This window comes from Mastigoproctus giganteus, chromosome 7, assembly GCF_048544385.1.
Source record: "Mastigoproctus giganteus isolate SK-2022 chromosome 7, ASM4854438v1, whole genome shotgun sequence".
NCBI classification, from domain to species: domain Eukaryota; kingdom Metazoa; phylum Arthropoda; class Arachnida; order Uropygi; family Thelyphonidae; genus Mastigoproctus; species Mastigoproctus giganteus.
In genome coordinates, this window is record NC_143581.1 from 226770447 (window position 1) to 226792867 (window position 22421).

General features: G+C 37.4%; 1 protein-coding gene across 1 annotated transcript; it reads left to right on the forward strand.

Annotated features, from left to right (window-relative positions):
• The first annotated feature begins 11126 nt into the window (after positions 1–11126).
• On the forward strand, positions 11127–17671 carry LOC150083737 (glutathione S-transferase 1-like). The gene is made up of 5 exons (XM_090378184.1): positions 11127–11295; positions 12572–12630; positions 12884–13025; positions 14268–14432; positions 17412–17671. The coding sequence occupies exons 1-5, from the start codon at positions 11155–11157 to the stop codon at positions 17553–17555; spliced, it is 651 nt and encodes a 216-aa protein (XP_090234310.1). The 5' UTR covers positions 11127–11154; the 3' UTR covers positions 17556–17671.
• The last annotated feature ends 4750 nt before the right edge of the window (positions 17672–22421 follow it).

Below are 22421 nucleotides of genomic sequence, written 5' to 3' on the forward strand. Positions count from 1 at the left end.
TCTTCCTTCACAGAGACATTAGGTGGAGATTCAAGGCCCGATTTACCGAGCTGCAATTGCTCCAGGGGTTCCCACGATTTTAATTTAGGGCTGTCTAAAAATATGTACGCAAAGGTTCAATGCTTTCATTGCTTTTTTCAAATTTTCTCCAAGTCAACTTAAGCTCACGAGGCTGAAGCCTCCTGAGCATAAGTTGACTTGCAGAAAATACTTAACAAGCAACACCATGTTCTCAAGAACTGTACAGGTTTTAAATCTCGATTCAATACCAAATTTACTTAACGTTCTAAATACATGCCATTACTATTTAATGATCTTTCAAAAATACTAATCTTCCAGCCTTTTTGTTTCGATTTTGTGTTTCTGCTTTTCTAGTTTATAATTTCTTCTCGTTACTTTTATCAGTTTATTAATTACGAATGATACTATTTGTACGACGATCAAAGATAAAATATCAGCTTGAAAAAATCGGACATTTATCAAATTAAATGAAAAACATTCATTAACAGACGTGTTTCTCTTCTGCCGTAGGGAGCAATTAAACAGAAATAATTACTTCCCAACAAATTTACACCCTAGAACGGTGTAATAACAGTTGGATATTTATACTTCTCATAGCAGGTTTGTTCCTTGCTGCTTCAGTTTTATTACCTACAATAAATTAGTATTATTATAATTTCTTTTCGCATTTCATAGTAGTCCGGTTTGCGAAGGAAATGTTTACTGCCCTCTAATGGCAATATAAACATTGTTAGCAGTAAATAGTTTCAAATGTATCAAGTAATTTTGTTCTTTTTTTATGACAAAGCACGCCGCATTTCGCGTGTAATTAATGTACTTTAATTACAGTAATTTAAGTATGTTGGGCTCTCTTATGGTGTTTGAATTCGCATATTTTTTTATGCTTACGACGTCACATACATAGCTGTTACCAAGGAAACAAGATAACCACTGTAAATCGATGTTGTTGTTGTTGTGCGATTTTAGGAACATCAGCGACTAAGGCCATATTGCTCTGTATATACTATCTGTAAATTACGTGTATTCTGTAGTCTATTTTCTGTTTGCTGGACGAAAAACCCGAGTTTTCGGGAGAAAAAACCTTTCATCGATGGGATTCGAACTCGGGTCTTTTCTACCAGGTGTGGGGAGGACGGCGATTCTACCAACTGTGCTACATACGAGTCTGCAAAACTTGGAAAAAATATACTTATACAAATGATTCGATGCTAATTCGCACTCAGGATTTGTTTGCTGGATTGCAGTATCAGAGTGAATAAGGGGAAGCTCTTTTGTTCTAACTGTGGCTTCCCTTAGAATCATAACCCATATTTGTAAGTGAGCCACATAAAGCGGTTTTGTAATTCTTGGTAACATAACGACTCACTTAGTTACACTAACCGAATTTACAGCTTTGATTTCGATTATGAAATGCACTGAGTGACCACTTTATCGGGTAAAACTACTGTTTCCGTGATATAGAGTGTCCTTCAATGACAATGGTTATAGCGGACTCAGAAATACCAACACGGAACAGTTGAGGATTTGAAGAATATGGTCTGGTCTGATGAATCCCAGTCCCTGCTATTTTACGCTGATGGGCAAAGAAAAATGGCGTAAAGAGCACGTATCTATGGACCCATCGTGCTAGGTGTCAACTATTCAGGTAAAGCGTGGTATGTGTGTACATCGGGCCCCCAGATACCGGGAGCAACATTTGGATGCCAAGTTATCTGAAAATTATTTCCTGCCAGGTGCTTCCCGTCGTGGCTGTGTTGTATTGTTTTCATCAGTGAATAAGTTCTTCCAACAGAATAATGCGCCATCACAAAGGTAGAACCAAGAACATGACCGTGAATTCATACAATTGCGATATCTTCCAGTAACACCAGATCTAAATCGATGAGCACTTTTGGGATGATGCGGAACGAGCTCTTTGGAACAGAGATAAGTGATCATCTTGTATGCATTTAAATTAACGGTGGACAAATGTCCCTATGGCTTGTCCATATTGATTTATGGCTAATGATGGAAATATTGCCATATAATTCATTAAAAAAATTACACAGACTGGCCAGAAAATATACGAACCTTTGTATTAAGACAGTTACAGAGAGAAGACATGCGAATAGATGCAAATAAAACTGTGACGGTGGTGATTACACGTTACCTCTTTGAGTATAAAGACTACACGGGCTGTTCTACTGCATAGTTTTTCCCCATTCTGGCTTCAGATTACTGCATACTGCAGTAATCTGAAGCCAGAATGGGGAAAAACGCGTGACTTCAAAATCTATCACTTTGAAAAGGGTCTTATATTGGGTGCACATTTAGCAGGAGCCACCATTCTAGAAACGAAAGCTATAACTGTTTTCTCAAAAGCGTCCATCTCAAAGGTTTTTAGCGAATGGAAACAAGCAATTCTACATCTCAAAGGCCTAAATGTGGCAGAAAAACAATACTTCAAGAGCGAAGCCCTACGGAAGAATAGGACATCTAGTGTGCAACAAATAACATCTGAATTCAGTCAAGCCCAGAACTGCCCTATTTCAATCCATACCATGCGCAGGCAATTGAAGAAATTGGGTACTGGCAGTCGCCTATCTGTTGTTGTTATTGGGTTTTAGGAGTATAGGCGACTAAAGCCATGTTGCTTCGTGTATATTGTCTGTAATTTGCGTGTGTTCTGAGGTCGATTTTCTGTTCGCCGGATAAAAACCCGAGTTTCTGGGATGAAAAGCCATGCTACCCTCGCCGACTAATTCAGCTACGTTGTGAAAAGACTCAAAAATTCCTCCCGTCATCGACCAGATTTCAACTCAGGTCTTTTCCACCCGGTGTGGGGAGAACTTTTGTTTTCAGCGGAAAACAGAAAAATCCTCGTGCAGTGGTGCCCATAAATCGTGATTGGCAGATGGAACAATGGAAGAAAATCATGTGGTCAGACGAATCACGATATGCTTTGTTTTGTACTGATGATAAGCAGCGAGTGTGGCGAGAACCTCACGAAGCGATGAACCCTCCTTGCCTTGTTAAGACAACCCAGCCGTCTGGAGGTGATATAATGATGTTGGGATTGTTTCGTTGGCAAGTACTAGGTCCGTTGATACTGGTGGAAGGGCAAATGTCATCCACTGAGTAACCCAATTTTGTATCAAATCTATTGCACTCCGTAATTTTACACTTTTATCCCTGAGGTGGTGGCCACTTTCTAGATGATGCGCAACAACACATCCTGCATGAATGGTTCGGAGAACATGACATGGATTTCCACCATCTTCCCTGCCCACCCACGTTTCACCTGATCAGTCCTGTTGAAAATGTGTGGAATATGCTGGAGAGAGCTATTCGGCAGCGAAGTCCTCTTCACGTTTTCGTAGCTACGCGATATTTTGCAAGAAGAATGGTTACAATTAGACTAAAACGCTAAATAATCGATTGTTTCGATTATTAAAATAATCGATTATCAATCATTACATTATGAAAATCATTACATTTTGCCCATCACTACATGTAGCACACTTCTAGCATCTCGTTGAGTTCATATCAGGAGGAATTCTGTCTGTTGTGGGACTAAACCAGCGATTCCCAACGGGGTCGATATTGAACTACCCCCGGGGTTAAATCGTCTTGAAAGAGGGATCGATATGTGGGGGGGGTGGGTTATTTTGTGGATACTAGTTATTCCGGGGGGATAATAGCTTTTTTTTTTTATTATTAATTATTTATATTATAATAAATCATTGTTAACTTCCAGACCCACCTCTTTTAACTTTGTATTTCTCAATTAAATTTCCCCCTTAATTTACCTCCCCTCCACGTTAACACCTGACTTGTATACTGCACAGAAGATCACAGATTCTGGGGGAATAATAGTTCGTGTATGTCTCCTCTGGACTGGCTGAGTATTCAGAATGACTCAATACTACACATGATAAACATATACAAATTTGTTTATTTCACAGTATATACATTAAAGAATTGTATCATACAACATCAATTGGTATAATGTTAATAACTGGCATTATATGTGTGTTAAGATGTAAAATTAATAGCAAATGATATAATATGTCTCTTCGTGTCTTTCTGCTTTTCTCCTTCTGGTTTAGGTTACATCTCATAACATTATTTTTACTTTCTAACAGTTAAACTTCCCAACTGGAATTACCTCAGTGGGCTTAACACCTCTATGGATAGTGTCCTAGATTTATAAATCCCCGCTGTAATCTTTCATTAATTTATCCCTTCCAAAATAATTCAATCTTAATATCTTGTAACGTTTCTAGTACATAGAACACCTTTACATCTTAACTTAGAACATACCAGTCTCAAGTACATGTATCTAAATCTTCCTTGCTTTAACTTATCCTTGAGATGAAGTACATACATCTATGAACCCTTTTCTTCCTTTTATACTAATTAATACCAAATCTACTATCAACTAAATAAACATTTTTCTAAAGTCCTTCTCTTCAAATCTACTATCAACTAAATAAACATTTTTCTAAAGTCCTTCTCTTCAAATCTAGCTTAAAATTATTATCTCGTACTTACATATTAACTTAGGGAATCACTCCTTACACTACCTTTTCTCAGTTCAGGGGCGACTCATCATCGACAGCATAGGGCATCATCAGGCTCCAACTGGAAGTATTCATCGGCAAAGGAACTGCTGCTCTTCTACAGGGATTCTCCTATGTTCAGGAACTCGCTCTTCTTTCCATACGGCTATTAAATAAGTTGCTCCGGCCTGCTTTTTGGGCGTCTGATCAGTTCGACGAAACTGGGAAGCATAATAGGATTATCAGGACTCTTCTTGCTGCTTTATTAAGAAGCCTGGCTATGTAGCTCTTCCTTATCGTTCTATGGTGAGGCTTTTCGATCCTTTTTTACTCAGCTCCAGCATAGGTGTTTCCATCTTTCAAGGATTATCTCCTTCCTATTTCAACAACTCTTAAACAGCATCTCCCACAACTCATTACTCTGGCCGCTACTTTCTGGCGATTCTCCCGGCACTTCTCGGGATTTCTTTCCAGCCGCACATCACTCAGGCATCTCCACGGGAACTCTCCAAACTTCCACACTGCCAAAACTCACAACTCTCCCACAAAAAACCTTCCTCACTCCTTTCTTGCATCTGCCTTTTGTTTCAGCCGCTCATTCTATTTTAATCCAATCGTCGTTCGTTCTCCATCATCTCATTATTCTCATTCGCTCTCTCCCACTTCTTCCGTTTTTTCTTGGCCCTCCCTCTCCTGGGGTAACTTCCTGTTTACGAAATTTTCATCAACTTCGATGAACTACAGGGCGTCTAGAAATTTCTAGATATTTCCTTGTGATCATTCCCGATTCACTTACCGCCATTAGTCCACTCTGTTTCTTCTCTACCGCTCCTTGAAATTAGTAAGTGCTCAAGGAGTCGGTCTGTTTCAAATAGCGGCAGCCATTTCTACATAGTGTATATCGCATCCAGGGTTTTCTTCACCCTCCTAGTTCTTAAAATCTTCCTCTCCACAAGGGGGAGTCGGTTCCCTTGTTCTTTCTGCCAAAGAGCTGCTCACTTTCTGTTTATGCGACCATGAACTGGCCTTGCGGTGCTCCCTTTGTACTAGTGTTCCAGTGCTCCCATTGTCTTGTGTACCGTCCTGCTACCCCCCGTTGTTACGTTAATCCTCCCCTACTTGACTGTATGGTACAGAGCGATCGAAATCTGGTTGAAAATCATCCTATGTAAATAATATTATTTACTATTTACATCTTTTTTTCTTGTTATGTTATAATATTTATAACATAACATTCGCTAGGATAAGTGTAAGAATTTTGTTCTTACAGATACATACAAAAGAGTCGAACGGGGATCAACGGGTAAATTATATAATAATATATGATTTAAAAATGTAACTATTATGTAACTATCATGTAAAATTAATGTAACACGTTAATTTTTGTAAATAATTAACGATTATTATCAGAGATCATCTTATTTTATGTTATCTTATTTTAATCTTAAATTATAACAAAAATACATCCATTAAAATTAAAATATGTGTATTTTTTGGATGAGGGGATCTATGAGGGTAAAGAGCGTTTTTTACACGGGTGCAGGTAAAAAAGGTTGGGATCCTTGGGCGAAACTATTGGGGAAACCGACTTGCTATTGCTATTAGGTAGGTATGAATAATAATGCGGCGACTCAGTACACTTTCTCTTAAACATGTTCAAAACTACAAATTCTACCATTCTTTAATATCGCTAGTTCTGATGAAGTGTCACACTTCATGATAACCGTCTGCATAGTGGTATCGTCACCGTCCTCCCAACACCCGGTGGAAAAGGCCTGCGTTCGAATCCCGTCGATGACGCGAGGAACTTTAATGGGCTTTTTTCACTCCGTGGCTGAGTTAGTTGGTCTCAGGCGTAGATAGCAAGGTTTTTCTCCCCAGTAACTGGGGTTTTTTCATCCAGCAAAACAGGCAAATCAACCATAGAACATACGCAATTTACAGACACAAAATACGGGTTAATGTATTTAATTACGGGCAACCCTAAAATAATATATATTTTTTTTAACTTCATGATGACCACAAATACAGAACCCAACATAATACTTCTCATACAACATACTGTACAATACTTTTGTCTGGCTTTTACAGAGTAAATGTATACAGTACTTATGGCGCAGTTGTGGGAAACCACCGGCGTCCCCTCCCCAAACACTATGTACACTACGTGCTTAATGCGAAAATACAATCATCTATCTCTGCTCTCTCGAACAATCTACAACACTGTGCCTAGTGACAATATCTCTGCAGCAATGGAATGCCATAAAACCATATCTCTTCTGAAGTCCAATATACCAGCAGTAATAAATCATTGCAGGCCTATTATCAAAGTTTCCAGTCTTCTTAGTGAGAAAAACTATTGGAAATCTTTTTCACCTGCCCACTCCCGCAGAAACTTGTCCAAAATCACACTCCTCAAGCAGACGTCTACAATTATTTTCTTTCAGTCTCCACTAAATTCTCCAAACATTTGAATTAAAGACCGATATTGCAGGTGTAAGATTTAGACTTGACTTCAGATTTTTTGAGAATTTTTGAACGCCATCTCCTGAATTCCTGGTCCCTTTCTGCCTTCAGGGTTGGTCACGGGTGCCCTTTGTTTTCTCGGACTATCACTAATGGTGTTCTCCAAGGTAACACTTTCTCTGCGCTTCTTTTTTACTTTAGTACTATTCAATTGACATCCACATAGAACACTAGCTGTGTTACGCTACTGATAAAATTTTTACGATTTCCCCTAGTGGCTAGCACAGTTAGTATAATCACTGTCCTCCCAACACTGGGTGGAAAAGACCTGAGTTCGAATCCCGTCAATGACGCGAGGAATTTTTATGAGGTTTTTTCGCAACGTGGTCAGTCGTAGGCCAGGGCAGTATGGTCTTTTTCTTTCGGATACCAATGTTTCGTCCAGCAAACAGCAAATCGACCACAGAACACATGACATAATACACATTGGTAAATGAGGTAATAATTCTTGGGTGGCCTTAATATGAGGGTTTTTTTTTTTTTTTTTTTTTCATACGTAGGTGGGAAGAAAACCAGAATTTACAGTAAAACACCCTTCAAACCCATTAATGATATTGTAAAATAATTATGTATTTTATAATTATTAGGTATGTTAATAAGAGATTTTCATCATGTGATATTTGAAAATAAAATGCATAATTATCTTAAAGCATGTGTGAGAAAGAAAGGTATGTTAATTTTAATTAGAAACATTTTTACGATAAAAGGTCAGAGGTTACTTCAGCCTACCTTTGACCTTTCATAAATGGGTTCCAAGGTTGTCGCAGAAATCTGGAAATCAGAGGTGAGAGGTCACGCTGCTCAGTTTTACTTATTTTTTGGTAAATTACAATGATGTCGCGTACTTCGTTACAAAGTGGGTTACCAACTGATTACTTAGAAGTTATGACGCTGTTGAACTTTTGTACATCATAACTATACATTAGTGACATTTCTGAAAGCCATATTTGACACACTGCCTACACAGTACCATCTATAAGCCAAAATTAGTCACTGTTTACCTACTTTCTGCGGAGTCATTCAGTTTGGGAGGCAGTACACGTGGAAACTGAAGTTAAATATAATCGCAGACCTTTGGACTCTGGTTGTTGAGCCTCTCTTTAGCTAAGTGACCGATTTCTCTGTCATATTATATTCAATACATGCTCAGTTATAATATCCAGTGTAAGGATAACTTATATTTGAGCCTGAGAGGTTTATTTTAAATACAAAATTACGGTAGTTTTTTTTTTTTAATAGTATAATACATCTCAACTTTTATTCTTAATAGAACATATAAGAATGTGTATTAAGTTGGTTTGTCTATTTTCCGGAATGAAAAGCCCAAACTGTCCAAGAATGAAACCGATTAAGTTGGTCACAAAAGATATACGTAGTTGGGATACTCGAAAACGAAGATAGGCCCAAAATTCGAAGAATGAACAGTGTTTTTCACGGTATTCTTATTTTGATTCTTCAAAATAAGAATACCATGGTACATTACCAGTTCAATAACGGTATTAGAACCAAACGTATGTAAAGTTTGCGAGCACTGTAAGTAGTCCAATGAATGATGCATCTGTGAAAATAAGAATTTGTCGTATTTTCAATAATTGTCTGTAGAGCTGCTGAATAGGCGTTTGATAACTCCTGCCATTTTGTAAGACACGTGAAGCAATTACGAGTGTATTAAAATTCCTTTCAGGAATGCAAATCAAAATTCAGATAGATGCCTAATCAGAGTGAATATACCTTGATAAGCTAAGAACTGGAATCAATATTTGAATGGTATGGTGCTGACTAGAAAAAAAACTGTCATATTAGGGCCACAGTGAAAAAAACCCATAAAAGTTTCTCGCGTTATAGATTCAATTCGAACCCTGGCCTTTTCCACCCGATGTAAGAGGACGGTGATTATAACCACTGTACTTCCCACAAAGTCTACTGGCTCTATACAGTTCACTTTAATGCAGATGAATAGGATTTGCTCTTCTCAACATTAACTGTCATTCTATTTTTTAGTAATTATAATTAGCACATCACAACAATGCTGTAGTCTTCATAAGCAACAAAGACCTTATACAATCTTAACAGCATCGGTCGCCCTATGACTCAGCTGATCTCATTTGCATAGCAAATAAGAGAAGGTACAGTGGGAAGCCCGGAAGGTACACCAGACACGCAGAAGAAATGAAGCTGAAAGGCTCCATTCAATCTCGATTAATGCTAAAAAGAAACGGTTAAAATATCGATTGACGTAGTCAGATTGCCATAACACCGTAATTTGTCACTCAAAAGTTGACACTTTCAAACGCCTGGTAAAGACTGACAAAAAATGGCATTAAGATGTGATCCGATATAATAAGTAATAAATAGCTAGATTTAATCTATTTCCTAGGAGACATGTTGTAGATCCCTTAGTCTAGAAACCGTATAAAAGGATAATGAAGATATAAGCTTATATATCAGAATTGATTTTTTTTTTCTGAAATTTTTAAAATGCAGATTGGGCGATATTAGCGCGTTAACGATTGGTTCGCTTTTCTTTTCTGTAATAATAGACCCACCAAACCTGTTTAAAGTAGGAAAGATATTCGTATTCTCGCAGGAAGATGATTTTTTTTTATATTCGCCAGTTGGCCAGCAGAGTTTATTTCGGACAGACTGACTGCTAAAAATTTCTCCTGATTCGAACCCGTACGTTTTCCACACGGAGTGGAAGGATGGTCATAATCACTGTTAAGTGCACATATCTCGCCACATCAGGAGTGCAATACGATCATATGCTCCTATTGCAATGTCAAAGTATTTGAACTTAGCTATTTTGTACATTGTGTTGCATTTTGCATTTGCAGCTCCTCACTTTATGCGTTGTTTATATATATTTCTGTCTTTTTCTCGTGCACCACTACTCTTGTTTTCATTTCAATGCGCAACTAGAATGGTTGTGTTTGTGTTGCCATAATATTTTCAAGTTACCATTTATGTTAATTAATAATTAACATAAATTTATTAATTAACATAAATGAACATTTATGTTAATTAATAAACATTTATGTAACAAAACAACTTTGTTACATATTTCCTCTCACTGTGACTATTAAGCCCTGGCCTTGTCGCTGTGATGGGCACTATTGCAGTGTTTTGTATCTGTTATCTATTTATTTACCTATGTTATTATTATTATCATTAGCTATATGGTGCAAGGAAGCCTGAGGCTTTTGCTGCACCAACCAAAAAAAAAAAAAATTCCTGAGTTACCCAGAGAGAGTGGGGGCGGGCAGATGTGAGCCCCTGGGGTTATTATAAAGATTTATATTTTATATATGTATGGCGATGTAGGGTGTTGCATGACAACTCCCTCTTGTTTTTTGAATATGACTGCTGGACTCACAATTACTGATTTAGTCCCATTGGCTTTATACTCTTCATTTCCTTCACCTTTCAAGTACGGCAGCCATCTTTTTTCAGTCACGTAATTTCAAAGGAAATATGCAGCGTCCTGCAACAAGAAAACAAAGGCGCCTTTATTCATGCAATATTTCACTATTAATTTTTTTAAGCATTTACTCTAATTTTCTCAGGTTCTTCGAGAGACGGAAATTGCCCCTCCTCGATCCGACAATAGATATGCGGCGTTGGTATATTGCGTGCCTTTCTTCGGTCCATTTTCTGTTTGCCGAACGTAAAACCCTAGTTTAAAAAACTCCGTAATAATTCCCCGCGCCATTGAAGGAATTCGAACTCGGGCCTCTTTTTCACTCGGTGTGGCAGGACGGTAATTATATCCACTGTGCTACCCACGAGGGTGGCATTTAACGAGAAGGTCGTTTACTGAATGTTATGCGTTAGCGTATGCGCTTGTGTCGAGTTCAAGCTCGACTAAAACAGTTATCTCGAAGGACTACAGGACTTTGCCAAGGGCAATGAGCGATGAAATAACTCTCACGATTTCAATGTTTGGCTTTCTGCCAACAACCGATAATCACCTCCCAACAAGAGATAAACACTGATATAAAGGGTTTCGGCGATTATCACCACCCGCAGTCGTATCGGAAAAGCTGGTATCTCGAATAGTGGACTAACCATGGCTATTGATCTGTACAAACTGGGAGCGAGTCCTCCGTGCCTGGCTGTCCAGCTGACTGCCAAGCACATTGGCGTTGACCTCAACATTAAGGAAGTTGATATATTCAAGAAAGAAAATATGACACCCGAGTATCTAAACGTAAGCAGAATTTTAAAGTAGTTTGATATTTTCGATAAAATTTTAATATTTTTGTATATAATAATATTTATTTTAACAATTTAATTAGGGTATTTTATATATTACTAGATGTACCCGTCGTAACATACGCCATCTTTCTGATTATGGCGTGAATAGTTTAAACTAGATCCTTTAATCTTCACCATTCTTGTTTAGCTGCGATATTATTCTACAGCAGTAACCTGTGGGGTATATGTCTCTATTTGCAAGTGGTCCCCCCCACGCCTTCTCTAACAAATATTGCAGCAACCTCCGTTTTGGATGTAGGTGCATTATATCCTATCTTATCTAAGTCTGGGTCTTCTATAAATACCATGGGCACATTCATTATTGGATTGGCCTGGGTTATTTGATGCATTTGTTTATATGACTCAGAAAATTGGTTAACTTATCGCAGCATCTCGTCCAATTGTTGCATTAATTCTGCCATACATCCTTGGTTTGATTGTTTTTCAAACCGTTTTGTTGTTGCTTCAGCAGAATCGAAAATATCAAATTGTCCATATCCTGGCTTATTTGCCCTCGTTTGGATATAGCAGTGAGACTAAATTATTATTATTATTATTATTATTATTATTAGCCATATGGTGCAAGAAAGCCTGAAGCTTACATTGCACTAGCCAAAAAAAAATTTTTCTGAATTTACCCCAAGAGAGAGAGAGAGAGAGAGAGAGAGAGAGAGAGAGAGAGAGAGGGAATCACCGAGAAAAAGAAGAATGATGATATCCAGCTCACCAGATTGGTGAAGAGAATGAAAGGGTAATCTTATCAAGAAAGGCTTCAGTTCTGAAAGTATAGCATCTGGAGACTAGGCAGTTGCGAGGTGACCTGGTCTACTGTCGCCCAGAGAGAACATCCATGAGGGAGCACAAATTTAAATGGAGTGGTTGCAGGATAGATGTGCGAAAATTTGCTTTCAACCCGTGGGTAGCTTATTATTTGAACAAATTTCCATCTGCTGTTGCGGAATTGGGTAGTTTGAATAAATTCTAGACAGGAGGTGATGTAAAAAGGTGTGTTTTTTTTGGCTGATGCTTTATAAACCTGCTTTCTTGAATTAATTGCGGCTACTATTATTAAAATAAGCAGAAATAAAATATGGGGACTATACGTGTATTTTATTTATCGTTATTATGATGCTAAAACCAATTTAAAGAAATAATTCCTTATTTTCATCTGTAAAATTCAAGATGTCTGTTTGTATATTTTTGATCATATTGCTTTTTTTTCTTTTCAGATGAATCCTCAACACACTGTACCCACGATTGATGATAATGGATTTTATTTATGGGAAAGGTAATTTATATTTACAATCATAACTGTCATTGAGGAAATTTACCCATGTGTTAAGGTAAATAATTCTATAATACTGTATTACTTTACCAATCCTTCTTTTCTATATTTAGGCCTCAATTTAAATATTATAATATTCTAATAATTCCTATAATTTAAATAATAAATATCTTACAATTGTCAAACTGAATAGCATTAACATATATTCATTCTTTATGATAATTCAATAATTTAAATGCAATAATTTTGCCAACAGTCGAGCTATAATGACCTACCTCGTCAACAAGTATGCACCAGACAGCGCCATCTATCCTAAAGATCCCCAAAAGAGGGCGACAGTAGACAGATTGTTGTATTTTGATATCGGAACGCTTTTCAAATCTCAGCTAGAATTAATCGTAAGTATTATTTCTATTATTCGTTTCAGTATTTCCCTTTAATATTAATCGTTCTGAAAAATAACTGAAATTGAATTTATTAGGAAGTTTCCATTATTTTAATATTATTATTTAACATAATTTATTTATGTTGATAATGGAATTTATATTTATTTATTAAATGTTTTATTTATGTAGCTTATAAAATTAAATTTAAATTGAATATATATATATATATAGTTATTAAATGAAATTTTAAATATTATATTATAAATCATATGTAATAAGTTAACGTTTTATGCATCTTCTGCTTTTTAAGAGGGCGCTGTGATCGATTGAAAAAAATCTGAAAACATCTATTTCAGATGTTACAACCAAATTCAAGAATACATTTTTATTTTAAGTATTTTTATGGATAAATTTTCCACATCATTTTTTTAAAAAATTATATTATAAAAATCATTATAATTATTTTTTATTATTTATTTTTTTTTATTATTTCTAAGCATGTAATAAAATAGGTTGTTCAAACTTATTTGTACACATTGGAAACATTCTATTTGAGCATAAATAGAGAAGGGGTTGAGATAGTTTGAAATAGAACTTTTGAATAAATAAAATAAAACTAAAACTAATTGAACTTCTGAATAAATAAAATAAAAATAAATACCGGATATTTTAACTGTCAATGTTATTTATTGAGAAGTATAGAGTGATCATAAAGACCTTCCCCAATTTTAAAAATCAATAACTCAAAAAAAAACTATGAAAAATCCTGCTTATACTGATTAATAATGCAAAAATAGTTCTTCAGTACAATCTGTAATTTTTGAGTTATTAACTCTTGACGTTTGACGTTTTCAAAAGATTCTTAATTCTTTAACTGTGGATTAAATTTTAAGAAAGAAATCCTCGTCCCTTTCGGGGTTTTGTCAAGGACAGAGAATAGAAGGATATAAGAACTGAGTTATTTGCCCTTTAAAGAAATCGAGGTTTGAATCCGCCAACGGAAGTTATTGTGAGTTTAATATTATTCTTGAGTGACGTGTAGGACAGGTATCTGAATTAGTAAATTTAGTGAAATAAATACATATTAATTTAATTTAATTAATTGATTAATAAATTTAATTGCAGAGGAAAATGCATTTCATTTAAATAAATTACTGTGATTTATGATTTATTTAATATGCTAATCCTTTCAGGACTTTAATACTTTTATAGCATCTTTAAATAGAAAATGTCTTCCTAATTGTATCTCTGCAGAGACCCCAAATATTGGAAGGAATAACGCCTTCTGAAGAGAAATTTCAGAACTTCGAAAGTGCACTAGATCTTTTGAATGGGTTTTTAACGAATTCCAAATATGTAGCTGGTGATGAGCTAACAGTTGCTGATCTGTCCATCCTAGCAAACCTTACTCTTTGTGAGGTAGGTATTCTCTACATCTAGCGTGACTTCGTAAATTCAGATCTAATGTCATTTACCAATGATTAGTAAAAATGATGTAAAGAGACTAATATTATAATAAGCATACCTTTACATCCTTTAATGCCCTTTGTATAAGACAATGATCAGACCGCATTCAGAATATTGTGTTCAGGTCTGAAGACCACGCTTGAAGAAAGATTAGTATTAGCAATGGCCATGATGCTAGGAAGTCTATGGCTTATGCTTCACCAGCCAAAAAATAAATAAATAATAAAATAAAATAAAAATAACGAAAAACGAATAAAATAAAATAATAATAATAAAACTAAAAAGGAAAAGGAAATGGATTAGGTAATTATCCAGCTGACCTTTGAATTTCCCCAAACTGTCAGCCTCTACCACCATGTAGGTAACTTATTCCAGAAATTTATAACTCGCTGGCTAAAATAAAACTTCCTGCAATTCAGTCTAAACATCTTCCCCCCCCCGTAACTTTAAATTATGGCCCCTTGTTCTAAAATCAAGATATTGAGTTTCTAGATATGGTTCAGAGAAGGACAACCAGATTGGTGAGGGGTGCTAATGGTGACAAAGTTTGGCAAGCAGATATCTTGGGGGATGGGGGGAAGAGAATCTGATAGTGATATTTCAGGCCGTAAATATAAATGAGGTGATTGTCCCTCTGTATAAGGCAATGGTCAGGCCACGCCTTGAGTACTGCGTACAGGTCTGGAGGCCTCATTTTAGGAAGGATGTAGATTTGCTTGAGCGTGTACAGAGAAGAGCAACACGATTGGTGAGGGGAATGAAGGGATTCTCTTACCAAGAGAGGCTTAAGTTCTGCAAATTGCAGTGGCTGGAGACTAGGCACCTGCGCGGTGATCTGATTGAGGTCTATAAGGCCTTGAATGGGTTGAGCACGCTGAATTCTGATGGGATCCTTCCACTTGTTCAGATTACCAACCTACGGGGACATAAGTTCAAATTAAGAAAGGACAGATGTAGAATAGATGTGCGGAAATTTGCCTTTAGCCAGCGGGTGGTTAATTGCTGGAACAAACTTCCATCTGTCGTTGTAGAAGTTGATAGGTTAAATAAATTTAAGGAGGAACTGGACAGGCATTTGGAGGGAATGGTGTGATTTTTTTTTTTTTTTGGCTGATGCTGCATAAGCTCCTACACTTGCTTTCTTGCATCATGTGCCACTACTACTACTACTACTACTATGACAGATTTTTTTTTTTTTTTTTTGTTGTTGTAGATGGAGAATAAGTCTGCTTCCATGCATCATTTAACCATTACAATACTAATACGAATACTATTCTTGATTTGGTTGGTTGCTTAAAATAACCACTTAGGTATCAAAAGCCACGAGGCGTCAGCATATGCATATAAATTCAGTTCATTGTCCTTGAGGTACAAAAACATTTACAAGTAATTAAAAGAAATAAAAGCAAAATGTAGGAATCTTTTCGAAATGGCTTAAGGGGTATACGACTTAAATAAATCAAGTGAGATATTCACAATAAGTCTCAATTGATCTCTGTATACACCACCAGTTTTCCATAGATGTGTATCAATGGAAAACAAATACTGTATGTTAATTTAACTGATTTTTTAATTTAAAAATGTCGGCAGCGTTGTCAATAAAATGAATAAATTCGTACTCCTGGTTAGGACAACTAATTTTGACATAATATGACTAACAGAAACATGGTGCCACCCGGAAATTGGATTTGACAAGTTCCATCATGGTATGCATAATATATTTAGGAAAGATAGAAGGGGATGTGGGGTCATGCTTCTTAGCAGCATGAGCACGAAAGGAGCTTTCGGATTCAGAAGTTACGCTTGCTAACGTAGAAACTGTGATTTTAGTACAGTTTAAGGAGATCAGCAACCAAGACATATTACTCCGTGTATACTGTCTGTAAATTGCGGGGTACGTTCTGTGGTTGATTTTCTGTTTGTTGGACGAAAACCCGAGTTTTCGGAAGAAAAAATCATGCCACCCTCGCCTGAGGCCGACGAACTCAGCCGCGTTGTGAAAAAGGCCCATAAAATTCCTCACGTCATCGACGGAATTCAAATTCAGGTCTTTTTTCACCTGGCGTGGGGAGGACGCCGATTCTACCAACTCTGCTACCCACGGAGACAACCTGTGTCGTGTAAGTTAGTTGGAAGCAAAGGTATAATGAGAGTTGGAGTAATCTACAGACCGGAAAATTGTGAAGAGTGTGATGAGAATCTCTACATGCAGATGGAACGGGCAAGCAAGCACGAATGTCTTATGGGTGATATCAATCTGCCTCGGCTTGATTGGAATAAGCGGGAGGGACACTAACCATGGGGAATTTTTTTTTTAAATAAACTGGATGATTATTATTTGTACCAGCGTGTTAGAGAAAGTACTAGAGGTGAGAATATTCTTGACCTCATCATTACTCGCATATCAGATGAAATCACAGGGCTTAACATATAGAAGCCATTGGCAGGAAGTGATTACATAATCGTCAGTTGGAAGATAAGAAGATGTTGCAGATGTAAAGTAGTTATTGGTAAAGACACGGGTTTTAATTGCAGAAGAGGGGACTATGACAGTTTAAGGCTCTATATGCCAACCATTAATTGGGCAGATTACAGAACATGTTAGACGCATGCAGTCCAATAGTGCGACGTGACCGATAAAAGTTCTATTCATGCCACCCTGCCGATAACTGATTTCAGTTATTGAACAGTTTACCCAAAATTTATATTCGGAAAAGATTTATTCCTGTAGCTAGTGGAATTCCTGTTCTGATAGGTTAATCCAATTCCTGCTTCAATATTGCAGATATACAACGAAACACCTCAGAACCTGTCACTACACACCTCACGCTCAGTCCATATTGAAAGTGTACAATGAAATCAGTCTCATTACATTATGCTTCATATTTTAAATACAATAAAATTTTCGTCAAATTTACTTTTATATTTCAGACTATAGACTACGACATCAGTTCCCATGAGAAAGTGCAGGCTTGGAGGGAGAGCTTGAAACAGGAACTTCCTTATTATACCGAAGTAACCGAGGAGCCTCTTTCCCGATTCAAGGAATGGTTAAAGATAAGGAGGAATAAGTGAAGTACGAAAATTAGTTGCTGTTGGACAAATGCATCCCAGTCATCGTCAGACCATGGACCGGGGTTAGACCATAAATCAACAAAATGAAGATATTGCTGTAGCGCACGTCTTTATCGAGCAAGATAATGTAGATATAATAAAAAAAGATGAAAGAAATCTTAGCATGATCTCTTCATTTCATCGCACCAAGATAACCTCGTATTAGGTTATCCATGTAGAATATTTCATTTAGTTCAGTTTGTTTATCTTATTCGAAGGTTTTAAAATCATATTTTAATATTAATCAATTTCCTCGGCTCAAATTCTAAACAACTGGACCCCTGAATGTGCAATGATACCAGTGGTTACGAAAAATAGGACTTTCCATTTCCTCTGTTATGTCTTTGCATTCACCAGGATATAAACTGTGTAGTAAATGCAGTGGCCTTAATTTTTTGTTTATTTATATCAGTTTGATGATTAACTGGTTCTCTCCCAAACATCCACTCGAACAGAGGGCGTAAAATTATACAAATTAATAAAGTTACGTAGAGAATGCACTAAATTGTTTGCAGTTTATTTACATTTAACCAAGAAAACCTCATCCAACGATCAGTATTATATCGATAAATTACGTGCATTCTCTGGTCGGTTTACCTGTTTTTCTGGACGAAAAACCCGAGTTTCTGGAGGAAAACCTTGCTATCTTGAGACCGATTAACTTACTCAGCCACAGAATGAAAAAAGCCCATGAAAGTTGAGTGTATCATTGACGGGAATTGAACTCTAGTCTTTTCCCCCGGTATGGGGGTGGGGGGGTAATAACAAGTGTGCTACCGCGAGAACTTATTTACATGTAATAAATGTAATGCTCGTAGAATAAACTTCATCTGTACCATAAGTTGCCGTGCTATCGCACTACTTTTAAACAAATGGTATCTCCAGTAAGGTTAATCTGAATTTATTTGAAAGGAGACACTGCTATTATAGCAATACCTCACTTTTTAACAAGTTATTTTAGTTTCAAAAATTGTAATCGGGTCACAATATTCAACTTAGAAGTTGAATATTCTGAAGTCACAGCATGGATTTGTCAAGGGGCGATCTTGTCTGACAAATCTAATTGGATGCTATGACCCAGTAAATGGAAATGGATACAAAAAAATAATTCTGACATCGTACACTTAGATTTCAGAAAACCTTTAGACACCTTCCACATAAAAGACTTCTGTACGAATTGGAGAAATGTGGCATTATTGGTATGGTTATTTCTGGCGCAAGGACTGCTTAGGCCATATTGCGCCCTGTGTGGCATTAATGACAAGTTACTGCTATGGATAAATGGATGGTTCAGTGGAAGAAGACAGAGTGGTTATCGATGAGCACTGCTAATTCTTGGACTAATGTTATTAGCGGAGTCCCCAAGATTCAGTGCTAGGCCCGTTTTTGGTTTCTGTATTAATAATATTCCTGGTGCTCTACCAGGAAAGGCAGCAGTTATTCAAACCCGGGAGTCGGCGCGGGTAGCACTAGTGGAAAAGGCCCGGGTTCGAATTTACAGAATCCCGTCGATGACGCGACGCGAGGAACTTTAGTGGGCTTTTTTCACTCCGTGGTTGAGTTAGTCGGTCTCAGGCGTAGACAGCAAGGTTCCCCCCCCCTCGTCAACTTGGGTTTTTCTTCCAGAAAAACAGACAAATCGACCATAGAACACACACAATTTACAGACGTAATAAACAATGCACGGCAGATGAATAAAAATATTCATTTGGCCTAATATGATAATTTAAATATCCAAGCCCAAGTGAAACTGCTAACTAAGCTTGCTGTAATCCTTCACCTGGTGGAACAACTACAGCTTCATTGAACTTGTAGCTGCCGCCTTCACTACAACAGCTATCCTTTTCTACCTCACCACTCCCTTCTTGACTGTATGTGTGTATACTGTTTGTCTCCACAGAATTCATATGGCGCAGATGTGAGAAACCACTGGAGGCGCCTTTCCCCTAACACTATCACACGATGTCCAAACTGCTGCATCTGGAAACTAGAAACTTGCAAGGAGACTGATTCAGGTGTTTAAGGCCTTGAATGGAGTGAGGAAGCTCAATGCTGTTGGAATCCTTGCTCACACTACCCTCATGGGGGCATAAGTTCAAATTGAGGAAGGATGGTTTACCTTCAGCCAGAGAGAGTGGTTACTTGTTAGAATAAACTCCCATCTGGCGTTGTAAATGTGAGCAGATTGAATAAATTCAAGTATGAACTAGATAAACTGGTAGAGTGGATGAACTGATATAATAGGAAGGTTTTTCGTTTGTTTGTTTGTTTGTGTTTTTTTGGCTGATCCTTGCAGCAGAAAGAATCTCCCCTTTTCTGTGTGTTTTCTTTTTTTTTTCATTTCGTAGGTTATCCGGATTGAGGGCATGGAAGTGTAAAAAATGAATAGAGAACCATTAAATAAAATTATATTTCACTTTTATTATAGACCACTGTGCTTCTTCGAATCTCCTCAAATCATTCTTGCCCATTAGGCAAGTGCTATATAATTTTGCCTTTCCCGAAAATACATCTCTCTCTCTCTCTCTCTCTCTCTCTCTCTCTCTCTCTCTCTCTCTCTCTCTCTCTCTCTCTCTCTCTCTCTTCTTGAAAGATCGACTATAATGCCAATAATGCTCGTAACATGGCATCTCCAGGAAAGTCAGCTTAATTGGCCATTGCATATGTCAACCTTGAAGTATGTATGTACGAGGGGTTTCCGAAAAGTAAGGTAACTTATTTTTTTTCTTAATAATGGTGAAAGGGAATGAGATGAAACACTGAGACAGATAGGCCCGTTAACAACGTTTAAAAAGACCGCCAGTGCAGTGTTGTGGTACTATCGCCTCACAGCAGATTCCAGTTGCAAAATGGCGGCTACCGTGTGAGTGTGGTCCAAAACAGGTGATCGTGAAGTTATTCGCTTTTTGCAAGCACAAGGGTCGTCACCAAGTGACATTCACCGTGAACTGGTTGCTGTGTGGCGAAAAGGTGATGACAAAGAAGCGGGTGTATTTTTGGTGCAATGAATTTAAAACGGACCGTGTTGACATTGAAGATCGACATCGGGCGGGCAGTCATGGCCACATTGTTCTGGGATCACCAAGGCGTTCTGTTAATGGATTTCTTGGGAAGGGAAAAACAATCAATGCACAGCTTTACTATGCAACGTTGGAAACACTGAAAGCCAACATTCGACGCAAACGACCAGGACTCCTGACAAGCGGCGTGATTATGTTGTACGACAACGCAACTCCACACACTGCCCACACCACTCGCGACTGGTTGCGCCATAATCGTTGGGAAACTCTGTAACATTCCCTCTACAGCCTAGACTTAGCTCCTTCAGACTTCCATTTGTTCGGCCCTCTGAAAAAACACCTTTCAGGAAAGCATTTCACCACGGATGAGGAAGTTCATCAGGCGGTGCGATGTTGGTTACTGCGTGTGGGCACGGACTTCTTCAGTACTGGTATTGATGAACTGATCCATCGTTGGGACAAATGCATCAATAAAACTGGAGACTTTGTGGAGAAGTACTGCATGTTCACTTATTTCTTGGTGTGTAATTTCAACTTGGTATTATTAAACATCATCGAAAGAAAAAATGTGTTACCTTACTTTTCGGAAATCCCTCATATGTATGAATCCGTGCTACTATACAAACCCTTCACAGCTATAAGCCAGGGTTCCATATTCAAAATTGATAAAGGCAAAAATAAGCATAATGATAATAAACATGAGCTAACATAAAATATAAATTAATATAAAATAAAAAACAGATAAATTACACTATGTATAAAATAATATGGATTCCAAAGAGTATCGAATCACGTGGAACATACATAAGTGCCCTTGTAAGGGGTCCCTGCCTGTTGATTCAGTAATCACCAATTCCACAGCAAAATGTAAACTTTTTTTGTTTTTATCCCTATTGATGTAACTTTATCTTAGTGTCTGGTTCCGACTTCTTCCCAGTGATGGGAACCAGACACTTCCTCATCGGGCAGCATAGAATTAGGGATCCTATTAGGAGAATAATTCCTGGATGACTGTTATTCTATCAGTCTGTCTGACTGATAGAACAACAGTAATCGTGAGTGATGAAAATTAGGAGATAACGCCACAGAAAGACTGCAAAGCTGGGCCAATGTGAGACTTTTCAAGAGAATGCTTTTTCTGCACTTTTTGTTCACAGCAAATATATGATCCCCATCTAGCTGCTATAAGAATTTCAACGTTGTGGGCAAAAGACTAACCAATAGACTCAGCCTGTTGGAGTGAGCAGCAAGACTGGACAACTTGGTGCTCACCCCAATCACCCAGTCAGTGTCTTAACTGCATTAAGACACTAACTGGCAAAATTTCACTACTTACTATTTGGGATGTGCACAATAGGAGGAGGATACTACAATATGCTCGGAGATCCACCCAGACAACTGGGTTTATCTCCGAGCATATTGTGATTCCGTTGATCTATTGGACAGACACCTTTCTGGTAGATTCCTACAAATAGTACAAATAGTAGGATATCCTAAATGGTTTCAGCATAATTTCATGAAGGGAAGGTCTTGCTTAACTGATTTGGAAAATTACTCTGATGAGCATATAAAGAAGTTGGATGAAAAAAGAAACAACTTGGACATTTCATTTGTAAATTTTAGTAAGGATTTTGAAACAATTTCTGATGAAAAGTTATTGTATAAATTAGAGAAGGCCAGGATAGCACAGAAGATTGTGCTATCCTGGCCTTCTCTAATTTAGAGTTTTTTCTCCCATTTAGAGTTTTTTCCAGGATATCATTGGATTAGAGGTTAGCTGAAGGACAATAGATAGAGGATGGTCATA

What these genes read in the sequence shown, in the direction of transcription:
- LOC150083737 (XM_090378184.1), top strand. Translation starts at nt 11,155, where the DNA reads ATGGCTATTGATCTGTACAAACTGGGAGCGAGTCCTCCGTGCCTGGCT. An exon ending in GGATTTTATTTATGGGAAAG is followed by an intron (nt 12,631 to 12,883) that starts GTAATTTATATT and finishes TTTTGCCAACAG; the next exon opens with TCGAGCTATAATGACCTACC. An exon ending in AATCTCAGCTAGAATTAATC is followed by an intron (nt 13,026 to 14,267) that starts GTAAGTATTATT and finishes GTATCTCTGCAG; the next exon opens with AGACCCCAAATATTGGAAGG.